Source organism: Aulonocara sp. 'chitande type north' Nkhata Bay, linkage group LG3 (assembly GCF_057382095.1).
Source record: "Aulonocara sp. 'chitande type north' Nkhata Bay isolate Kocher_YH1m ecotype deep benthic linkage group LG3, A_spYH_male_GT1.1, whole genome shotgun sequence".
NCBI classification, from domain to species: Eukaryota; Metazoa; Chordata; class Actinopteri; order Cichliformes; family Cichlidae; genus Aulonocara; species Aulonocara sp. 'chitande type north' Nkhata Bay.
Genome location: NC_141346.1, coordinates 15,263,597 through 15,287,226, shown reverse-complemented (window position 1 = coordinate 15,287,226; position 23,630 = coordinate 15,263,597). Strand labels below are relative to the sequence as shown.

The 23,630-nt window shown below is 44.0% G+C and overlaps 2 protein-coding genes across 2 annotated transcripts in view; one reads left to right on the top strand and one right to left on the bottom strand.

Annotated features, from left to right (window-relative positions):
- Positions 1-333: 333 nt before the first annotated feature.
- LOC147334140 (caprin-2-like) overlaps positions 334-23,630 on the top strand; it is a 102,657-nt gene continuing 79,360 nt past the window's right edge. The window contains exons 1-3 of the mRNA XM_086286674.1: positions 334-535; positions 1,151-1,234; positions 1,885-1,968. Of these exons, the coding sequence (XP_086142800.1) occupies positions 334-535; positions 1,151-1,234; positions 1,885-1,968 (370 nt within the window). The remainder of the gene's footprint in view (positions 536-1,150; positions 1,235-1,884; positions 1,969-23,630) is intronic.
- Positions 10,791-23,630, bottom strand: part of LOC147334141 (uncharacterized) — a 70,200-nt gene continuing 57,360 nt past the window's right edge. Inside the window, exon 2 of the mRNA XM_086286562.1 lies at positions 10,791-12,015. Coding sequence (XP_086142688.1) covers positions 10,935-12,015 — 1,081 coding nt within the window. The 3' untranslated portion in view covers positions 10,791-10,934. The remainder of the gene's footprint in view (positions 12,016-23,630) is intronic.

Genomic DNA, 23,630 nt, shown 5'->3' with positions numbered 1-23,630 from the left:
GGTTAAACATCAGTGGGTCATGAATGTTAACAAAGCTGCTCCATGCTAGCTGTGTAGCATATATAATGAGAACTCTGTGTACACAGTCAACTGCAGAAAGTTCAAAGGAGAATAACTCTTCATTCCTGCTCTGTTTACATGACCCAGTTTGTTCAGTCCTGCAGTCAAAGTCTGATGATTGAGTCATACACCAAAAGCACCTGTAGGAGGTGTGGTCCTGTCGCTCTGCAGTGTGTGAGGTGAAGGATGAGGGGACATGTGGGGACATGTGGGGCAGTAACCTCCGCATTCACGCCTCTTTTCCCCACGTTATAAAAACACTCCGAATAACAGATGACAGTTATACAGCAGGTTTCTGGTGACAGAATGAAAATCATCATGTTTTTCCCATTTTTGTTTCTGGTCTGCTCTGTTTCAGCAGATGAGACTACAGTCCACATGATTACACAGGACATCCATGCTGTGCTGAGAGAGCTGACCGCCTCATTGGCTGTGCAGAAGCAGTGGATCACTGTCCTACATAAAGCGTATCAAGGTACAGTTTCATACATCAATGTGACTTCAGAAATATCCAGAATACCAGAAACAGGAATGACCAATATTCATGTTTGTGTTTTCTTATGAGACTGAAAATTTTTATGTCAAGAATATTGGAGCAGTCTTCAGAGAAATCAATGACGCAAGGAAACAAAATTAACGAGCAAACAAAGAAGCTTAAAGAAGCTGGTGTTATGGCCCGTCTAGGCGCGGCCAGACCACAACATGAATGTTGTCCCTGGCGGTCTCTTCTTATCCGCTGCCTCCCAGTCCTCAGCCAATCGGTGTGAGCCATCCACCCTGGGTGCACCAATCCCGGAGGAGCACCTGGACACTCAAATTCACACACATGATTACGGTCACAGTCGTAACACTGGAGACAGAAAACTGAGACTGATCAGCTTCTTCGACCATTCTCCACCCAGCACTTGTAGGAGGTGTGGTCCTGTGGCTCTGCAGTGTGTGAGGTGGAGGACGAGGGGATGTGGAGGAGACCACCGCTCAGTGTAGCATGAACAGAATGAGAGTCATAGTTACTTTCCTACTTACAGATAAAAACGTGAATTACTGTGTGCTGTCAGTAAGATTTTGTTTTCTGTTTGTTTTTTCTCAGAACAAACAGCAAAGTTTGAGAGTCAGAAAACTGAACTGCAGAGTCAGAAAACTGAGATCGACCAGCTGAAACAGCAGTCAGAAGGTAGTGTATGAAAATCAACAGATTTTTTACTCACATTTGGCTCATTGATATATAAAAGTGATATAAATATGTCCATAAGGTGGCTGTACTGTGTTTAAATATCTTTTGTTCATGTGACATTTTTAGTCAGGTTCACAGTAAGAACAGATCCAAATAGAGGACTTTTGGTGAACACCAAAGTGACAGTCCCTGCACTGTGGCCAACGATCGCACTGCGATTCAAACTCTTTGAATCGCAAACTCAAACTCTTTTCCCAAATCCTGACAAGAAAAGACGCAATGAATAATCTCATGAGCAACACACACACAAAGTCTTCACTATAAACCCAGAGAGAGGGCTGTACTGACGAGCCAACTCAATGATCCAGTGTCGACTAATGCTCAGTCACATGGTTAATTAGGAGATTGCTAACGATGCTGATCAGCGGCAGCTATTTTAGCTGGTTTCAATGTGGGAACTCTTCCCTGCCTGATTACGCTTGTAAAACAGCCTTCCGGAAACACACACACGTCCAAATGCATTTACACATAATCAGGGAAACGGGGGATGGGGATAGGAGCCGAGACAAAACAAAACACAACCAATGGACACAACAAACAAGTCGACAGGTGAGGGCTGCCAGACAGTGACAGTTTTACATTTTTCTCAGAACAAACAGCAAAGTTGGAGACCCAGAAAACTGAACTACAGAGCCAGAAGACTGAGATCAACCACATGAAGCAACAGCTACAAGGTACTGTGTGGGAATCTGAAAATAGAAATGTTGAACTATTTCTGTACTTTATACATATTCACTTTTATGTAATTGTTCTAAAGATTTAGCGGGACATGTTGTTATTGCAAGCCTTCCCAGAAGGGGCCAGTAACGGGCTGTATTTAGTGCTCTTGGTGCAGTTATAACTGATTCAGCCATGCTGTACCCAGATAGCAAGGAAACATTGAAACAATGTTGAGTCAATATCAGACGATGTCATTGAATCAATGTTGAGGTGTGACGTTGACCTAACGTCACTCTTGCACCCTTTTTTAATGTTGAAACAACGTCAGGTTTTGATGTTGAATCAATGTTGAAACTTGACATTGATTCGACGTTATATTTTCTAATACTGTTGACATTGAAACAATGTCAGATTCTGATATTGGAACACTGTTGAGCTATGGTGTTGATTTTCCACCTCTTTCACAGTTGCTTTTTATCAAAAACAACAGTTAAATCATGACTGGAAATCTACCTTTCTTTAGTAGGTATTTTAACCAATACTAAACTACTGCATGTTTCCATCAATACTTAAACCACCTAAACACATAATTGTACTTATTCCTCAAATTGGACAACCTTTATAAAAAAAAATGTCTCACAATATATCATGTCAATGTAATATCCTAAAATAAGAAAGCATTGCATGTGATGTAACCAGAGATGGGCAGTAACGCGTTACTGTAATCCGATTACTTTTTTCAAGTAACGAGTAAAGTAAGGGATTACTATTGCAAAAACGGTAATTAGATTACCGTTACTTTCCTGTAGGAACGCTGCGTTACTGCGTTATTAAAACTGTGAGAATGTCTCATGACAGTGACATAAGCAAGTGCAACGTTCCTGACAACAGCTGTGTGCAGATCAACAATGGATCACATATCGGGGTGGGAGAGAGTATGAGCGTGCAGCGTTTAAAGCGTGGAAGTACTGACCTTACTTTAAGTTTGATTCCATAAAAAGTGACAAAAACATTAGTGTCCGTTGTGCGTGGGAAGAAAACTTCTTTTTACAGCGAAAAACCCCCCCCCTAAACTTCCAAGCAAGCACCGAGTGCGCTACGACGTAATGGGAAACTCACAGAGAAACTCGCGGATTCTTCCACTGACCGCCGCGGCACACCTGCACCAGGGTAAACCTCCGCCTAACCTACTCCTGCTTTACAGGTGAAAATAGAGCAAAAGGACCGCTAGTCTTTGATTTTATTTATTTTCTGCTGTGTTTTACTTGCATCTATTTCAAAGACTGAGTGTAAACACACAAAAAAAATTATTTTATTTTATGTGCTGGAATGTGCAGAAAATAGGTTTAAATATTAAACAAATTTCTTCCAGTCAGAGAATGTTGCATATAATTAAATTTTTGCTTGATGCATAAAGTTAAAAGATTAAAACTAATAAAACAAGTTTTAAAAAGGGACTTTTCCATTTGATCCTGACTCTTGGTGGCGCTGTCACTTGGTGTTCGCTCGCTCTGCGGTAGAGTATCACTTCCTGTTCCTGCTCAAACACAGTGGTGTTTCTGAGTAGCTTATTTGCTTAGCAATTTAATTAACAACTTTTAAATACATTCTTTTTCATAGTATAATCTTCACGTGCGTCATCCGAAGCACACTTTCTGTGTATTCACTACCTAATTTATAGCCAAAGTATTCACTCACTGTCTCTGTACTGTTTCGCTAGCTTAGCTTAGCTTAGCTCGTAGCCGACTCGTTAGCACCATGGCTACTTCACCTCTCCCTCCTGCACTTTCTTGCTCATTGTGTCAGATGTTTAGTTACTCCTCGGCCTCCTTTAGCAGTAATGATACCTGTAACAAATGTAGCATATTTGCAGCTCTGGAGGCCAGGATTACTGAATTGGAAACTCGGCTTCGCACCCTTCATTCATCCATAGCTAGCCAGGCCCCTGTAGCTGGTGCAGCCGAAGATAGCGTAGGCCCCGCTAGCTGTTCCCCGGCAGACCCCAAGCAGCTGGGGAAAGAGGGCGGCTGGGTGACGGTGAGGAGGAAGCATAGTCCTAAACAGAAGCCCCAGGTACACCACCAACCCGTTCATGTGTCTAACCGTTTTTCCCCACTCAGCGACACACCCGCCGGGGGTCAAACTCTGGTAATTGGTGATTCTGTTCTCAGACATGTGAAGCTAGAGACACCGGCAACCATAGTCAATTGTCTTCCAGGGGCCAGACCAGGCGACATTGAAGGAAATTTAAAACTGCTGGCTAAGGGTAAACATAAATTCAGTAAGATCATAATTCACGTCGGCAGTAATGACACCCGGTTACGTCAATCGGAGGTCACTAAAATCAATATTGAATCGGTGTGCAACTTTGCCAAAACAATGTCGGACTCTGTAGTTTTCTCTGGTCCCCTCCCCAATCAGACCAGGAGTGACATGTTTAGCCGCATGTTCTCCTTAAATTGCTGGCTGTCTGAGTGGTGTCCCAGAAACGATGTGGGCTTCATAGATAATTGGCAAACCTTCTGGAGGAAACCTGGTCTTGTTAGGAGAGACGGCATCCATCCCACTTTGGATGGAGCAGCTCTCATTTCTAGAAATATGGACAAATTTATTAAACCCCCCAAAATATGACTATCCAGAGTTGGGACCAGGAAGCAGAGTTGCAGTCTTACACGCCTCTCAGCAGCTTCTCTCCTCCTGCTACCCCCCCAAAACCCATCTCCATAGAGACTGTGTCAGCTTCCAAACAGACAAAAAACAAACTAAAAACCAGCAACAAACAACTTAAACATAAACAATTACAAAGAAAGAACAATACAGTATCCACATCTGAACCAAAGAGTAAAACAGTGAAATGTGGATTATTAAATATTAGGTCTCTCTCCTCCAAGTCTCTGTTAGTACATGACTTAATAATTGATCAACAAATTGATTTACTCTGCCTTACAGAAACCTGGTTGCAGCAGGATGATTATGTTAGTTTAAATGAATCAACTCCCCCGAGTCATTCTAACTACCAGAAATCTCGAAGCACAGGCCGAGGGGGCGGTGTGGCAGCAATTTTTCACACCAGCCTATTAATTAATGAAAGACCAAGACAGACTTTTAATTCATTTGAAAGCCTGATGCTTAACATTGTCCACCCCAGCTGTGAAACTCAGAAACCAGTCTTACTTGTTATCATCTATCGTCCACCTGGGCCTTAAACAGAGTTTCTGTCTGATTTCTCAGACTTTATATCTAATTTAGTTCTGAGCTCAGATAAAATCATTATTGTGGGTGATTTTAACATCCATGTAGATGCTAAAAATGACAGCCTCAACATGGCATTTAATCTGTTATTAGACTCAATTGGTTTCTCTCAAAATGTAAAAGAACCCACCCACCACTTTAATCACACTCTAGATCTTGTTTTATCATATGGCATAGAAACTGAACATTTAACAGTGTTTCCTGAAAACCCTCTCCTGTCTGATCATTTCCTGATAACATTTACATTTACAATAATTGATTACACAGCGGTGGAGAGTAGCCTTTATCAAAGTAGATGTCTTTCTGAAAGCGCTGTAACTAAGTTTAAGAATATAATCCACCCACTGTTATCATCTTCAATGCCCTGTACCAACATAGAGCAGAGCAGCTATCTGAACGCTACCCCAACAGAGGTCGATTATCTTGTTAATAATTTCACCTCCTCACTACGTACGACTCTGGATACTGTAGCTCCTGTGAAAACTAAGGTCTCAAATCAGAAGTACCTGACTCCGTGGTATAATTCTCAAACACGTACCCTAAAGCAGATGACTCGTAATCTGGAGAGGAAATGGCGTGTCACAAATTTAGAGGATCATCATTTAGCCTGGAGAAATAGTTTGCTGCTTTATAAGAAAGCCCTCCGCAAAGCCAGAACATCTTACTATTCATCACTGATTGAAGAAAATAAGAACAACCCCAGGTTTCTCTTCAGCACTGTAGCCAGGCTGACAAAAAGTCAGAACTCTACTGAGCCAAAAATCCCTTTAACGTTAACTAGTAATGACTTCATGAACTTCTTCACAAATAAAATTTTTATCATTAGAGAAAAAATTACCAGTAATCATCCCACAGATGTAATATTATCTACAGCTACTCTTAGTACCATTGATGTTAAGTTAGACTCTTTTTCTCTAATTGATCTTTCTTAGTTAACTTCAATAATTACTTCCTCCAAGCCATCAACGTGTCTTTTAGACCCCATTCCTACAAAACTGCTCAAAGAAGTCCTGCCATTAATTAATTCTTCGATCTTAAATATGATCAACCTATCTCTAATGATCGGCTATGTACTGTAACGTGCAGTGGAGGTGAAGCCAGCCGCGGAGGTGTGCAGGTGGATAGCGAAGGAGCAACAGCTTCTGACTATCCAAAAAGTACTCATTTATTTACAATATCAAACATAAAAGTGTTACCTCTACCACACATTACTAAAGAGCACACTAGTCCGCGTACACACGGGAGCATCCATTACAGGAGAAGTGCGAAGAAGAACAAAAAGGGGTGACACCAGTCATGAGACAGGAGGCGCAGCCATGTGGTGATACACTGCATTACAATAGCAACTGTTACATAGTCCCCCCTGGTGAGAAAAAGGCTGTCCTCAGCCGTACTCAGCTGAAAAAGCACACACCACACCTAACAGTACCCTATACATAGAGGTTACAGCTAAGATTGGTGCACACACAGGGCAAAAGACCATTTAAAAATGAAATTGGTGAAAATAAGACGAATATGTACAGTGGAAAATCAGTTTTCTTAGTTTTTTTCACTTTTTTTTTTTTTTTTTTTGGTAAGTAAATGCCAAGAATGAACCTTAACGCACTAAAGAGCCACAAAACTGGATTAAGTAGAGCAAACAGAAACATCTACATAACATGACTCAAAGTAGCAATGCAACAAGACAGCATCAAACAGGTTTAACCAAAACATTTCACTTCAGATCAAGCCTGGTTGTGTGAAAATCATTAGTCCATCTTTTGTTGCTCCAGCCAGACGTAACTCTGGGGCAACGTCTGGGCCTGAGATTGTAATGTCCACCAGCAGCTGGGTGCTGGACAGATCTGGGTGAAACACTCTCTGGAACAGCGCCCACACCAGAAGAAGAGTCAATGTCCGGTAAATCAAAGGGGAATGGCTCAGAGTCAATGTCAGTGTCTGCAGGGGGGCCAGGGTGGGCCTGAGAGTCAGAGTTCAGACCCTCTGCGGTCTCTCTCTCAGCAGGCGATGAAACAGAATGTTCTTTGGAAGTGAGAGAGTCCCAGGTATGGAACGGTTGCATGTTCACAACATGATAAACACCTGCATCCACACCGGAGTCCACCCAAGTGAGCCTGTAATTAACATCACTGAGTCTCTGAGATACACACAATGGTCCCTGAAACAGTGGTGCAAGTTTAGCAGTAAAGTTAGACTGAGCGTCTGACCTGGGGTGCGTCTTAACTCTCACAAGGTCACCAACACGAAACGTGGCATGTCGATGCCTCAAGTCATAGTAATGTTTTTGTCTGTCATGGCTATAGTCCAAAGCTGCTTTGGCGTGGTCGTGAGCTTCCTGCAGGGAGGCTCTCAGAGTCTCAGGGTAAGGCACACCCGGTTCATCAACACCTGCTGTAGAAGGCTGAGTGATAAGGTCAAGCGGGGTGTCTAACTCACGACCATAAAGCATCATGGCAGGAGTCATACCTGTACTGTCATGGGGGGCGGTGCGCAGAGCAAAGCAAATCTGAGGGAGAAACTTGTCCCATGATGTGTGCTTATCACCTACATAAGCGCGGATTGCAGTTTTCAGAGTCCGGTTGACACGTTCAGTAGCATTTGTCTGAGGGTGATATGCCGTAGTGAGTCTGTGCACCGAGCCTAAGGCAGAAACAACATGTTCAAAAAGCTCACTCACAAAAGGAGACCCTCTGTCAGAAATCAGGTAAGTGGGTGTACCATGCCTAGCAAAAATGTCAGTGACGAATTTACCAGCTGCTACCTGAGATGTAGCTTCTTTGACAGCACTGGCTTCAACCCATTTAGTCAAATAGTCAACAAACACGATCAAATAAGCATTACCAGTGGGGGTGCGGGGAAGTGGCCCAACAAAATCCACACCCACATACTCCCAGGGTTTCTGGGGGACAATGGGAACCATAAGACCGGCTGCTTTTTTCTGACTTGGCTTGGTGAGTTGGCACACTGAGCATGAAATCACATAGCGTTTCACATCAGCTGCCATTTTGGGCCAGAAAAACCTAAAACGCAGTCTAGCCAATGTCTTAGAAACACCCAAGTGACCTGCTGTGGGGTGGTCGTGGTAATAGTCCAGCAAGGTGCCTCTCATGGAAGTAGGAGCAAACAGTTTCAGCTCTTTCAAAGGGTGCAAAGCACATGTGGACTTGGGTTCTCTGTGATACAAAAGAGAGTCATACACAACATACTGTAACAAGGTGGCATTGTCCGAGCTGTTCAGAGAGTCTGCTTCAATGTCTCTGAGGAGTGGACCTGTGACATGATCGTCTAACTGCAGCTGTCTCAATTGTGAACGGTCAGCCAGAATGATGGGGGGCAGAGTACGAATGTCCAGGCTGCCCATAACAGCATGATCTGGTAAAAGATCAGTCGGCCTGTCACAGGTCAGAGGCAAAGGGTTGCGTGACAGTGCATCGGGAACTTTGTTCTGTGCACCAGGTTTGTGCACTATTGTGAAATCAAAGTCCTGCAAACGAAGTGACCAGCGGGCGAGTCGGCCCGTTGGGTTTTGACGAGACATGAGCCACCTGAGACTGTTGTGGTCAGTGAAGATAGTAACATGAACACCTTCAACATATGGGCGGAAGTGTTCCAGAGCCTATATCACAGCGAGGCACTCCTTCTCTGAAGTGCAGTAGGGGAGTTCAGCTTTGTGAAGGGAGCGACTAGCAAAAGCCACAACGTACTCACGACCCTTGTCATCCTTTTGCATCAACACTGCCCCAAGACCAATGTCACATGCATCGGCGTGAATGGAAAAGGGACGGTTGAAGTCTGGAAATGACAGGATCGGGGCTGATGTGACATGATCCTTCAAAGTGTCCATGGCCCTTCGACAGCTGTCGTCCCAGTGGAAAGCATTGTCCTTTCTGGTGATGGCGTAAAGAGGTTCGGCATGGCGGGCATAATTCTGAACGAAGTGTCGATAATAGCCAGTCAAGCCAAGGAACTGACGGACGTGTTTCACTGAGGTTGGGGTATCAAACTCCTTAACCGCCTGTCAGAGATTTATAGTTAACAAACAGTCAGGTGAATAAACAACACTGAGACACTTGTTACTGATAACGTGCGGCACACCGAACTGCAGCATTTGTTTATTTTTATAGGTTACATCGTCAATATGCAAATATAATCACATTTCCTGTTACGCAGGTCCTGATGCTGTCTGTGTGTAAGCTGTATGTGTGCTAGAAGTCAATTTCTAAGAATAGTATAATGCAATTCAACTTCTGCAGATGTGTATTTCTGTACTGAGCTGAACTCTTGTCACTCTTGTCACAGGGTCAGCTTCCTGTTTCTACAGAAATCTGTCTGGTGAAATATGTGAACATAAGTTTAACATAACATGTGAAGCATAATCAAATAAAACATTAAAAACTCCCTGACACCGCCTTTACTTTGTCTGGATCGGGCTTAACACCTGATGATGTGATGCGGTACCCGAGAAAGGTGAATTCATCGAGGCAGAATTGGCACTTTTTGAGCTTCAATGACAAGCCAGCAGCCTGGAGTCTGCCCAGCACCTCCTCAAGATCCACTAAGTGCTGTTCAAAGGTAGGTGAGGCGATAACAATGTCATCCAGGTAGACTGCGCACGTTTTGTAAATGAGGCCAGCAAGCACAGAGTTCATGAGTCTCTGAAAAGTTGCAGGTGCGTTGCAGAGCCCAAAGGGCAGCACCCGAAACTGGAAGAGACCGCAGTGAGAGATGAAGGCAGTTTTAGGCTTTGAGTCCTCTGCTACAGCAACCTGCCAATAGCCTCGCGCTAAGTCCAATGTCGAGACAAACTTTCCTCTTGCCAGAAAGTCCAAAGACTCATCTACACGAGGCAGGGGATAAGAGTCTTTTCGGGTAACTTGGTTGAGCCCTCGAAAGTCCACACAAAACCTTGGATCCGTGGCTGCTCTATTTACAATGACTACAGGAGCTGCCCAAGGGCTTGTGGAAGGTTCAATGATGTTGTCCTTCAACATTTGTTGCACTTGTTCTTCAATCACACGTTTCTTAGCAGGTGACGTGCGATAGGGTGGGAGATTGACAGGTGTTGCATTGCCAGTCTCTATGGCGTGCTCAGTGAGAGCCGTTCGACCAAGTTGACCATCAAACAAGGAGCTAAACTGGCTGAGCAGATTGAGTAAAGCATCCTTGTTGTTCTCTGAGAGACTTGCTTCAGACAGTTTGGCTGCTAAGTCTGAGCGAACCAAGTCCAAAGACATCAGTGTTCCAGGTGAATGTGAGTAATCATTTTGAAGGTCCTCTTCACCGTCTGCGAGTGGGCAGGGGATGTCCTCAATGTAGACTGTTCTAGTGGGACTGTGAATAGAAACAGAAGCTCTTGCCATAAAATCCATTCCCAGAATGAAGGGAGAGGACAAATCTGGTATTATTGCAAAACGCTGGTAAAAGTTCTTGTTCATGAATCCAATATTGAGCCAAATAACACCAGCAGGGATACAGGGAGCATTATTGGCGAGGTTAACTGCAGGACCATTCCACTCACTTGTGTTTCTAGGGTAAGAGTCATTTACTTGAATGAGATCTGTTCGTACAGCCGAGAGGGAAGCACCCGTGTCGAGGGTAGCATCCACAGATGAAGCATTGAAGTTCACTTTCGTTCTTAGTGGGGTATTCCAGTGGACTTGTGAAAAATTGTCTTCCAAGTGTCCAAGACTGTGTCCACCCTGTAGTGAATCGGGCGTGTGAGGCTCCGTTAGTAACTGGGGGAAGGTTGGCCTCTGTGAAATGTCCTCCCCCCCCTGTAGTTTCCCGACTGCCTGTATTGTGGCTGGGACGTGGTGCTGCTTAATTCCACCTTTTCATGGCCAGGGTCAGAGGGGCCAGGTGCTGGCAATGGCTGGACTGGGCCATGCCTAGCGGTGTTCGAGGCTCGTTGTGGCAAATGAGGTTGGGTGTTACAGTTTGGGCAGGTGCGTGTAGTGAACCCTGGCTGAGAGCATTTGAAGCAGTAAGGTTCAGGCTTATAGTTGTCTTTGCTACATAAAGCAGGCTGTGGTCTTTGTGGTCCAAGCACTGAGTGAAGCTCATGAGCGCGTAGCAGCAGGTCCATTACAGAAGTGACATTAGCGCCATACAGGGCAACTCTGTATTTTTCGAGAGCATGTTTACTAATTAGGTCAATTCTGTCTTTTTCAGGTGGGGGGCTCTTCAGTTTGTCAAACTCACTCAACATGTGGGCGACAAAGGTTGGGAGCGGCTCGTCCTGAGCCTGAACACGATCCAAAATTCCTCTCAGGATGCGTTCTTGGTTGTCGGAGGGCAGAAAAACTGTCTTAAACAGTTGACAGAATTGAGCCCATGATGTGATGTGGGAGCTCAGTGCCTTGAACCATTTCCCGGGCTCTTTTGCAAGAAAGTGTGGCAGTTCGTTTAGCAATTGCCCATCGGTTAGGTTCAATGAGGCTTTGTATGTGCCAACTGCACTTAACCAGTCCTCAGGTTGCACTTTTCCATCCCCAGCACACACAGGAGGCTCCAGCTTTGCGTGATGTAAAGCTGCCGCAATCACTCTGGAAGTGCTGCTGAGTTCAAGTGAGTGAGATGGGAGGAAAGGATTTGTAGGTTGAAATGGGTTGCTGGGCAGGAACGGATTGGTACTGTTGGTGGGTTCAGTTTTGTCCCTCGCAGGAACATGAGGTGTCGATGTGGCTATTGGGAAAACAGGAGACTGTGGGACTGCAGGAGGGGGAGAGTTCCCCGTTGTGAGTTGGTCCCACTGCCTTAGTAAACTCTGCTGTATGTTCAGTGAGTCACGTAAACAATCACTAAGCTTAAGATAAGATAAGATAACCTTTATTAGTCCCACACGTGGGAAATTTGTTTTGTCACAGCAGGAAGTGGACAGTGCAAAAGTTATGACGCAAAAATTAGAATACAATAAGAATTAAAGCTGCAAGCAGCGTTATGAGGGCCCTCGCACCCCCGGCGCGTGGAGCCACGCCCAACACCTAAAACCAGCACCTCCGATCTGATGTCACATTGATGTAATTCATGCATTTAACCACCAGCTAACATTTCATTTGGTTCAACCATGAGTATAGTTGTCCCACTAGGTGGCGCTCTAACCATTACTGACAAATGGCATAACAAACATTTCCTAGCTCGAGTCTCATCACGCCTGCGACCTTTGGGAGAGATTGAACATTTTGATTTTGAGTGACAGCAGATTACTGCTTTTTGGCGAGTGATTGAAACTCCACGTGCCGCCATGACCACCCCATTTCCCTTAATGTAAAAAGCTTCGCAATTTAACATCACAAAGGTCTTTAGATTCCTCACACTGGAGATTGGTTCAATCTGATGAAATCCCTTGGAGGAGTTCGTCAAAGTATGAAGCCTGAAAAGAGGAGAAAATGTCGCCAAAATTGCACATTAATTTTAAAATGGCTGACTTCCTGTTGGATTTGGGATATTGCTCCAAGAGACTTTTTTGTACATCTTGATATCTCCTATAAGCCTACCAGGTTTCAGATTCATACATAAAACACAGAGCTGGGGCTGTGGTTTTGAAATTTTGTAGGGGGCGCTGTGGAGCCATTTTGGGATATTCAATGAAAATGATCACATAACAACAAAGCCTTCGTCACATTGGAGGTGTGTGCCAAATTTCAAGCCTCTATAAACTTGCCAAGACCCTCAAAAGCCACTTCATCTTTCATGGTGAACAGCGTTGCCACCAGGGTGCGCCGTTCAGTTTAAAGTCACAATTTTTGCACTGAAGCATCACGAGGGACTGATGGTGATATTCACCGCTTTTGAGGTGGCCACGATGAACCTGTGAAAATCAGTACAACAAAGTGTAAGACATGACATTTCCTGTTGCCACTAGGTGGCGCTGTCCGTATTCCCGACAATGGGCACATCAATCTGTTCAGGGCGCGTCTGACATCATGCCTGTAAAGTCTGGTACTGATCAGACTGGATTTCATTGAGTTATACTAATTTGTTTCTTCATGGCGTGACATCAAAGTTCGCCATGCTGCTGGGGTCACACCCTTTCGTGAAAAGTCACAGTTTTCACTGTAACCCAAGACCAACTCCTTAAGGCTTTCCTGGAGAAATTTGAGGCTGCAGATGTCACCCATCACTATACTGTACCCCAAAGTGTAAAACATGACATTTCCTGTTCCCACTAGGTGGCGCTGTCCTTGATGTCAAATATGGCAGTTGAAATATGTTCAGGGGTGGAGCCTTATCATATGTGTGCTCTTTGGTCCAGATCGGAACATGTATGACAGAATGAGAGGCAATAAGATTTTCATGGCGAGTCATCAAAATTCGCCATGGCGCCACGGCCTCATACTATTGTGAAAACTCAAAAGCTCCGCAATTTAACATGGCACAAGGGTGTAGTTGACACTGTCCAAATTTGAAGCTTATAGGACCAAATCCCAAGGAGGAGTTCGTTAAAGTTCGAGGCATGGAAATGGCAAAATTAGAGCCAAAATGTCACCTTCTCTTCCAAATGGCGGACTTCCTGTTGGGTTTGCGTCAATGGGCCCCCAGACTTTTTTGTTCGTCTTGGCATGATACACATGTGTGCCAAATTTCATACATGTAGCTCAAACGATGTGGTCGTAGGGCTGCATTTAACAAGGCATAGGTGGCGCTCTAGAGCCATTTCCCAGTGCTCATATGTAAAACCATTAAAATACAAAATTTTTCACCAGACCTGGCATGTGTGCAAAATTTCATGAGTTTTTGAGCATGTTTAGGCCCTCAAAAAGGCCCTTGTTTCGCCTGAATAATAATAATAATAATAATAATAATAATAATTAAAGCTGCAAGCAGCGTTATGAGGGCCCTCGCACCCCCGGCGTGTCGAGCCACGCCCAACACCTAAAACCAGCACCTCCGATCTCATGTCACATTGATGGAATTCATGCATTTAACCACCAGCTAACAATTCAACTCATTCATTCATGATTTGTTAGTCGTTCCAATAGGTGGCGCTCTAACCCTTATGCACAAATGGCATAACAAACGTTTCCGAGCTCGAGTCTCATCACGCCTATGAGCTTTGGGAGAGATTGGACATTGTGTTTTTGAGTGACAGCAGATTACTGCTTTTTGGCGAGTGATTGAAACTCTACGTGCCGCCATGACCACCCCATTTCCTTGAACGTAAAAAGCTTCGCAATTTAACATCACAAAGGTCTTTAGATTCCACACACTGGAGAATGGTTCAATATGATGAAATCCCTTGGAGGAGTTCGTCAAAGTATGAAGCCTGAAAAGAGGGGAAAATGTCGCCAAAATTGCACATTAATTTTAAAATGGCTGACTTCCTGTTGGATTTGGGATATTGCTCCAAGAGACTTTTTTGTACATCTTGATATTTTCCATAAGCTTACCAGGTTTCAGACTCATAGATGAAACACAGAGCAGGGGCTGTTGTTTTGAAATTTTGTAGGGGGCGCTGTGGAGCAATTTCGCGCTATTCAATGAAAATGATCACATGACAACAAAGCCTTCATCCACTTGGAGGTGTGGGCCAAATTTCAAGCCTCTATAAACTTGCCAAGCCCCTCAAAAGCCACTTCATCTTTCATGTTGAACAGCGTTGCCACCAGGGTGCGCCGTTCAGTTTAAACTCACAATTTTTGCACTGAAGCATCACGAGGGACTGATGGTGATATTCACCGCTTTTGAGGTGGCCAAGATGAACCTGTGAAAATCAGTACAACAAAATTAAAGCCATGACATTTCCTGTTGCCACTAGGTGGCGCTGTCCGTATTTCCGACAATGGGCACATCAATCTGTTCAGGGCGGGTCTGACATCATGCCTGTAAAGTCTGGTACTGATCAGACTGGATTTCATTGAGTTATACTAATTTGTTTCTTCATGGCGTGACATCAAAGTTCGCCACGCCGCTGGGGTCACACCCTTTTGCGAAAAGTCACAGTTTTCACTGTAACCCAAGACCAACTCCTTACGCCTTTCCTGGAGAAATTTGAGGCTGCAGATGTCACCCATCACTATACTGTACCCCAAAGTGTAAAACATGACATTTCCTGTTCCCACTAGGTGGCGCTGTCCTTGATGTCAAATATGGCAGTTGAAATATGTTCAGGGGTGGAGCCTTATCATATGTGTGCTCTTTGGTCCAGATCGGAACATGTATGACAGAATGAGAGGCAATAAGATTTTCATGGCGAGTCATCGAAATTCGCCATGGCGCCACGGCCTCATGGTATTGTGAAAACTCAAAAGCTCCGCAATTTAACATGGCACAAGGGTGTAGTTGACACTGACCAAATATGAAGGTTATGAAATGAAACCCCAAGGAGGAGTTCGCAAAAGTTCGAGGCATGGAAATGGCAAAATTAGAGCCAAAATGTCACCTTCTCTTCCAAATGGCGGACTTCCTGTTGGGTTTGCGTCAATGGGCCCACAGACTTTTTTGTTCGTCTTGGCATGATACACATGTGTGCCAAATTTCATACATGTAGCTCAAACGATGTGGTCGTAGGGCTGCATTTAACAAGGCATAGGTGGCGCTCTAGAGCCATTTCCCAGTGCTCATATGTAAAACCATTAAAATACAAAATTTTTCACCAGACCTGGCATGTGTGCAAAATTTCATGAGTTTTTGAGCATGTTTAGGCCCTCAAAAAGGCCCTTGTTTCGCCTGAATAATAATAATAATTAAAGCTGCAAGCAGCGTTATGAGGGCCCTCGCACCCTGGCGTGTCGAGCCATGCCCAACACCTAAAACCAGCACGTCCGATGTGATGTCACATTGATGGAATTCATGCATTTAACCACCAGCTAACATTTCATCTCATTGAACCATGATTATAGTCGTCCCACTAGGTGGCGCTCTAACTATTACCGACAAATGGCATAACAAACATTTCCGAGCTCGAGTCTCATCACACCTGCGACGTTTGGGAGAGATTGGATATTGTGTTTTTGAGTGACAGCAGATTACTGCTTTTTGGTGAGTGATTGAAACTCTAAGTGCCGCTATGACCACCCCGTTTCCCTGAACGTAAAAACCTTCGCAATTTAACATCACAAAGGTCTTTAGATTCCACAAACTTCAGATCGGTCCAATCTGATGAAATCCCTTGGAGGAGTTCGTCAAAGTATGAAGCCTGAAAAGAGGGGAAAATGTCGCCAAAATTACACATTAATTTTAAAATGGCTGACTTCCTGTTGGATTTGGGATATTGCTCCAAGAGACTTTTTTGTACATCTTGATATCTCCTATAAGCCTACCAGGTTTCAGATTCATACATAAAACACAGAGCTGGGGCTGTGGTTTTGAAATTTTGTAGGGGGCGCTGTGGAGCCATTTTGGGATATTCAATGAAAATTATCACATGACAACAAAGCCTTCGTCACATTGGAGGTGTGTGCCAAATTTCAAGCCTCTATACACTTGCCAAGACCCTCAAAAGCCACTTCATCTTTCATGGTGAACAGCGTTGCCACCAGGGTGCGCCGTTCAGTTTAAAGTCACAATTTTTGCACTGAAGCATCACGAGGGACTGATGGTGATATTCACCGCTTTTGAGGTGGCCACGATGAACCTGTGAAAATCAGTACAACAAAATGAAAGCCATGACATTTCCTGTTCCCACTAGGTGGCGCTGTCCGTATTTCCGACAATGGGCACATCAATCTGTTCAGGGCGGGTCTGACATCATGCCTGTAAAGTCTGGTACTGATCAGACTGGATTTCATTGAGTTATACTAATTTGTTTCTTCATGGCGTGACATCAAAGTTCGCCATGCTGCTGGGGTCACACCCTTTCGCGAAAACTCACAGTTTTCACTGTAACCCAAGACCAACTCCTTAAGGCTTTCCTGGAGAAATTTGAGGCTGCAGATGTCACCCATCACTATACTGTACCCCAAAGTGTAAAACATGACATTTCCTGTTCCCACTAGGTGGCGCTGTCCCTGGTGTCAAATATGGCAGTTGAAATATGTTCAGGGCTGGAGCCTTATCATATGTGTTCACTTTGGTCAAGGTCAGAAAATGTATGACAAAATGAGAGGCAATAAGATTTTCATGGCGAGTCATCGAAATTCGCCATGGCGCCACGGCCTCATAGTATTGTGAAAACTCAAAAGCTCCGCAATTTAACATGGCACAAGGGTGTAGTTGACACTGTCCAAATTTGAAGGTTATGAAATGAAACCCCAAGGAGGAGTTCGCAAAAGTTCGAGGCATGGAAATGGCAAAATTAGAGCCAAAATGTCACCTTCTCTTCCAAATGGCGGACTTCCTGTTGGGTTTGCGTCAATGGGCCCACAGACTTTTTTGTTCGTCTTGGCATGATACACATGTGTGCCAAATTTCATACATGTAGCTCAAACGATGTGGTCGTAGGGCTGCATTTAACAAGGCATAGGTGGCGCTGTAGAGCCATTTCCCAGTGCTCATATGTAAAACCATTAAAATACAAAATTTTTCACCAGACCTGGCATGTGTGCAAAATTTCATGAGTTTTTGAGCATGTTTAGGCCCTCAAAAAGGCCCTTGTTTGGGGTGAATAATAATAATAATAATTAAAGCTGCAAGCAGCGTTATGAGGGCCCTCGCACCCCCGGCACGTCGAGCCACTGCCAACACCTCAAACCGGCACGTCCGATGTGATGTCACATTGATGGATTTCATGCTTTTAATCACCAGCTAACATTTCATCTTATTCGACCAGGATTATAGTCATGCCACTAGGTGGCGCTCTAACCATTATTGACAAATAGCATAACAAACATTTCCAAGCTCGAGTCTCATCACACCTGCGACCTTTGGGAGAGATTGGACATTGTGTTTTTTAGTGACAGCAGATTACTGCTTTTTGCGAGTGATTGAAACTCTACGTGCCGCCATGACCACCCCGTTTCCCTGAACGGAAAAAGCTTCGCAATTTAACATCACAAAGGTCTTTAGATTCTACACACTGAAGAATGCTTCAATATGATGAAATCCCTTGGAGGAGTTCGTCAAAGTATGAGGCCTGAAAAGGGGGGAAAATGTCATCAAAATTACACATTAATTTTAAAATGGCTGACTTCCTGTTGGATTTGGGATATTGCTCCAAGAGACTTTTTTGTACATCTTGATATCTCCTATAAGCTTACCAGGTTTCAGAATCATACATAGAACACAGAGCAGGGGCTGTGGTTTTGAAATATTGTAGGGGGCGCTGTGGAGCAATTTCGCGCTATTCAATGAAAATGATCACATGACAACAAAGCCTTCATCCATTTGGAGGTGTGGGCCAAATTTCAAGCCTCTATAAACTTGCAAGCCCCTCAAAAGCCACTTCATCTTTCATGTTGAACAGCGTTGCCACCAGGGTGCGCCGTTCAGTTTAAAGTCACAATTTTTGCACTGAAGCATCACGAGGGACTGATGTTGATATTCACCGCTTTTGAGGTGGCCACGATGAACCTGTGAAAATCAGTACAACAAAATTAAAGCCATGACATTTCCTGTTGCCACTAGGTGGCGCTGTACGTATTCCCAACAATGGGCACATCAATCTGTTCAGGGCGGGTCTGACATCATGCCTGTAAAGTCTGGTACTGAACAGACTGGATTTCATTGAGTTATACTAATTTGTTTCTTCATGGCGTGACATCAAAGTTCGCCATGCTGCTGGGGTCACACCCTTTTGCGAAAAGTCACAGTTTTCACTGTAACCCAAGACCAACTCCTTAAGGCTTTCCTGGAGAAATTTGAGGCTGCAGGTGTCACCCATCACTATACTGTACCCCAAAGTGTAAAACATGACATTTCCTGTTCCCACTAGGTGGCGCTGTCCCTGGTGTCAAATATGGCAGTTGAAATATGTTCAGGGGTGGAGCCTTATCATATGTGTTCACTTTGGTCAAGGTCAGAAAATGTATGACAAAATGAGAGGCAATAAGATTTTCATGGCGAGTCATCGAAATTCGCCATGGCGCCACGGCCTCATAGTATTGTGAAAACTCAAAAGCTCCGCAATTTAACATGGCACAAGGGTGTAGTTGACACTGTCCAAATTTGAAGGTTATGAAATGAAACCCCAAGGAGGAGTTCGCAAAAGTTCGAGGCATGGAAATGGCAAAATTAGAGCCAAAATGTCACCTTCTCTTCCAAATGGCGGACTTCCTGTTGGGTTTGCGTCAATGGGCCCACAGACTTTTTTGTTCGTCTTGGCATGATACACATATGTGCCAAATTTCATACATGTAGCTCAAACGATGTGGTCGTAGGGCTGCATTTAACAAGGCATAGGTGGCGCTGTAGAGCCATTTCCCAGTGCTCATATGTAAAACCATTAAAATACAAAATTTTTCACCAGACCTGGCATGTGTGCAAAATTTCATGAGTTTTTGAGCATGTTTAGGCCCTCAAAAAGGCCCTTGTTTGGGGTGAATAATAATAATAATAATAATAATAATAATAATAATAATAATAATAATAATAATAAGAAACGGAGCAGATACAATAGGGCCTTCGCACTCTCGGTGCTCGGGCCCTAATTAAAGCTGCAAGCAGCGTTATGAGGGCCCTCGCACCCCCGGCACGTCGAGCCACTGCCAACACCTCAAACCGGCACGTCCGATGTGATGTCACATTGATGGATTTCATGCTTTTAATCACCAGCTAACATTTCATCTTATTCAACCAGGATTATAGTCATGCCACTAGGTGGCGCTCTAACCATTATGTACAAATGGCATAACAAACATTTCCAAGCTCGAGTCTCATCACACCTGCGACCTTTGGGAGAGATTGGACATTGTGTTTTTTAGTGACAGCAGATTACTGCTTTTTGCGAGTGATTGAAACTCTACGTGCCGCCATGACCACCCCGTTTCCCTGAACGGAAAAAGCTTCGCAATTTAACATCACAAAGGTCTTTAGATTCTACACACTGAAGAATGCTTCAATATGATGAAATCCCTTGGAGGAGTTCGTCAAAGTATGAGGCCTGAAAAGGGGGGAAAATGTCATCAAAATTACACATTAATTTTAAAATGGCTGACTTCCTGTTGGATTTGGGATATTGCTCCAAGAGACTTTTTTGTACATCTTGATATCTTACACAAGCTTACCAAGTGTCAGACTCATAGATGAAACACAGAGCAGGGGCTGATGTTTTGAAATATTGTAGGGGGCGCTGTGGAGCCATTTTGCGCTATTCAAGGAAAATGGTTACATAACAACAATGCCTTCATCCATTTGGAGGTGTGTGCCAAATTTCAAGCCTCTATAAACTTTCCAAGCCCCTCAAAAGCCACTTCATCTTTCATGATGAACCGCGTTGCCACCAGGGTGCGCCGTTCAGTTTAAAGTCACAATTTTTGCACTGAAGCATCACGAGGGACTGATGGTGATATTCACCGCTTTTGAGGTGGCCACGATCAACCTGTGAAAATCAGTACAACAAAGTTAAAGCCATGACATTTCCTGTTGCCACTAGGTGGCGCTGTCCGTATTTCCGACAATGGGCATATCAATCTGTTCAGGGCGGGTCTGACATCATGCCTGTAAAGTCTGGTACTGATCAGACTGGATTTCATTGAGTTATACTAATTTGTTTCTTCATGGCGTGACATCAAAGTTCGCCATGCTGCTGGGGTCACACCCTTTCGTGAAAAGTCACAGTTTTCACTGTAACCCAAGACCAACTCCTTAAGGCTTTCCTGGAGAAATTTGAGGCTGCAGATGTCACCCATCACAATACTGTACCCCAAAGTGTAAAACATGACATTTCCTGTTCCCACTAGGTGGCGCTGTCCCTGGTGTCAAATATGGCAGTTGAAATATGTTCAGGGGTGGAGCCTTATCATATGTGTTCACTTTGGTCAAGGTCAGAAAATGTATGACAAAATGAGAGGCAATAAGATTTTCATGGCGAGTCATCGAAATTCGCCATGGCGCCACGGCCTCATAGTATTGTGAAAACTCAAAAGCTCCGCAATTTAACATGGCACAAGGGTGTAGTTGACACTGTCCAAATTTGAAGCTTATAGGACCAAATCCCAAGGAGGAGTTCGTTAAAGTTCGAGGCATGGAAACGGTAAAATCAGAGCCAAAATGTCACCTTCAATCCAAAATGGTGGACTTCCTGTTGGGTTTAGGACATTGCCATAATAGACTTTTTTGTTCGACTCTGAAAGTTATATAGGTGTACCGACTTTCAAACATGTAGATCATACCCATACCGGGGGCTCGCGTTTTTCATTTTTCTAGGTGGCGCTACTGAGCTAATTTTCCCTGGCCATGTCTGAGAACATTAAAATACGTAAATTTTCACCAGACCTGACGCGTGTGCAAAATTTCATGAGTTTTCGAGCATGTTTAGGCCCTCAAAAGGCCAATTCATTTGCCGGAATAATAATAATAATAATAAACAGAGCAATTACAATAGGGCCTTCGCACTGTCAGTGCTCGGGCCCTAATAATAATAATAAGAAACGGAGCAGATACAATAGGGCCTTCGCACTCTCGGTGCTCGGGCCCTAATAATAATTAAAGCTGCAAGCAGCGTTATGAGGGCCCTCGCACCCCCGGCGCGTCGAGCCACGCCCAACACCTAAAACCAGCACGTCCGATCTCATGTCACATTGATGGAATTCATGCATTTAACCACCAGCTAACATTTCAACTCATTCATTCATGATTAGTTAGTCGTTCCACTAGGTGGCGCTCTAACCATTATGTACAAATGGCATAACAAACACTTCCAAGCTCGAGTCTCATCACACCTGAGACGTTTGGGAGAGATTGGACATTGTGTTTTTGAGTGACAGCAGATTACTGCTTTTTGGCGAGTGATTCAAACTCTAAGTGCCGCCATAACCACCCCGTTTCCTTGAACGTAAAAAGCTTCGCAATTTAACATCACAAAGGTCTTTAGATTCCACACACTGGAGAATGGTTCAATATGATGAAATCCCTTGGAGGAGTTCGTCAAAGTATGAAGCCTGAAAAGAGGGGAAAATGTCGCCAAAATTGCACATTAATTTTAAAATGGCTGACTTCCTGTTGGATTTGGGATATTGCTCCAAGAGACTTTTTTGTACATCTTGATATTTTCCATAAGCTTACCAGGTTTCAGACTCATAGATGAAACACAGAGCAGGGGCTGTTGTTTTGAAATTTTGTAGGGGGCGCTGTGGAGCAATTTCGCGCTATTCAATGAAAATGATCACATGACAACAAAGCCTTCATCCACTTGGAGGTGTGGGCCAAATTTCAAGCCTCTATAAACTTGCAAGCCCCTCAAAAGCCACTTCATCTTTCATGTTGAACAGCGTTGCCACCAGGGTGCGCCGTTCAGTTTAAAGTCACAATTTTTGCACTGAAGCATCACGAGGGACTGATGTTGATATTCACCGCTTTTGAGGTGGCCACGATGAACCTGTGAAAATCAGTACAACAAAATTAAAGCCATGACATTTCCTGTTGCCACTAGGTGGCGCTGTACGTATTCCCGACAATGGGCACATCAATCTGTTCAGGGCGGGTCTGACATCATGCCTGTAAAGTCTGGTACTGAACAGACTGGATTTCATTGAGTTATACTAATTTGTTTCTTCATGGCGTGACATCAAAGTTCGCCATGCTGCTGGGGTCACACCCTTTTGCGAAAAGTCACAGTTTTCACTGTAACCCAAGACCAACTCCTTAAGGCTTTCCTGGAGAAATTTGAGGCTGCAGGTGTCACCCATCACTATACTGTACCCCAAAGTGTAAAACATGACATTTCCTGTTCCCACTAGGTGGCGCTGTCCCTGGTGTCAAATATGGCAGTTGAAATATGTTCAGGGGTGGAGCCTTATCATATGTGTTCACTTTGGTCAAGGTCAGAAAATGTATGACAAAATGAGAGGCAATAAGATTTTCATGGCGAGTCATCGAAATTCGCCATGGCGCCACGGCCTCATAGTATTGTGAAAACTCAAAAGCTCCGCAATTTAACATGGCCCAGGTGTGTAGTTGACACTGACCAAAGATGAAGCTTATACAACCAAATCCCAAGGAGGAGTTCGCAAAAGTTCGAGGCATGGAAATGGCAAAATTAGAGCCAAAATGTCACCTTCTCTTCCAAATGGCGGACTTCCTGTTGGGTTTGCATCAATGGGCCCACAGACTTTTTTGTTCGACTCGGCATGATACACATGTGTGCCAAATTTCATACATGTAGCTGAAACGATGTGGTCGTAGGGCTGCATTTAACAAGGCATAGGTGGCGCTGTAGAGCCATTTCCCAGTGCTCATATGTAAAACCATTAAAATACAAAATTTTTCACCAGACCTGGCATGTGTGCAAAATTTCATGAGTTTTTGAGCATGTTTAGGCCCTCAAAAAGGCCCTTGTTTTGCCTGAATAATAATAATAATAATAATTAAAGCTGCAAGCAGCGTTATG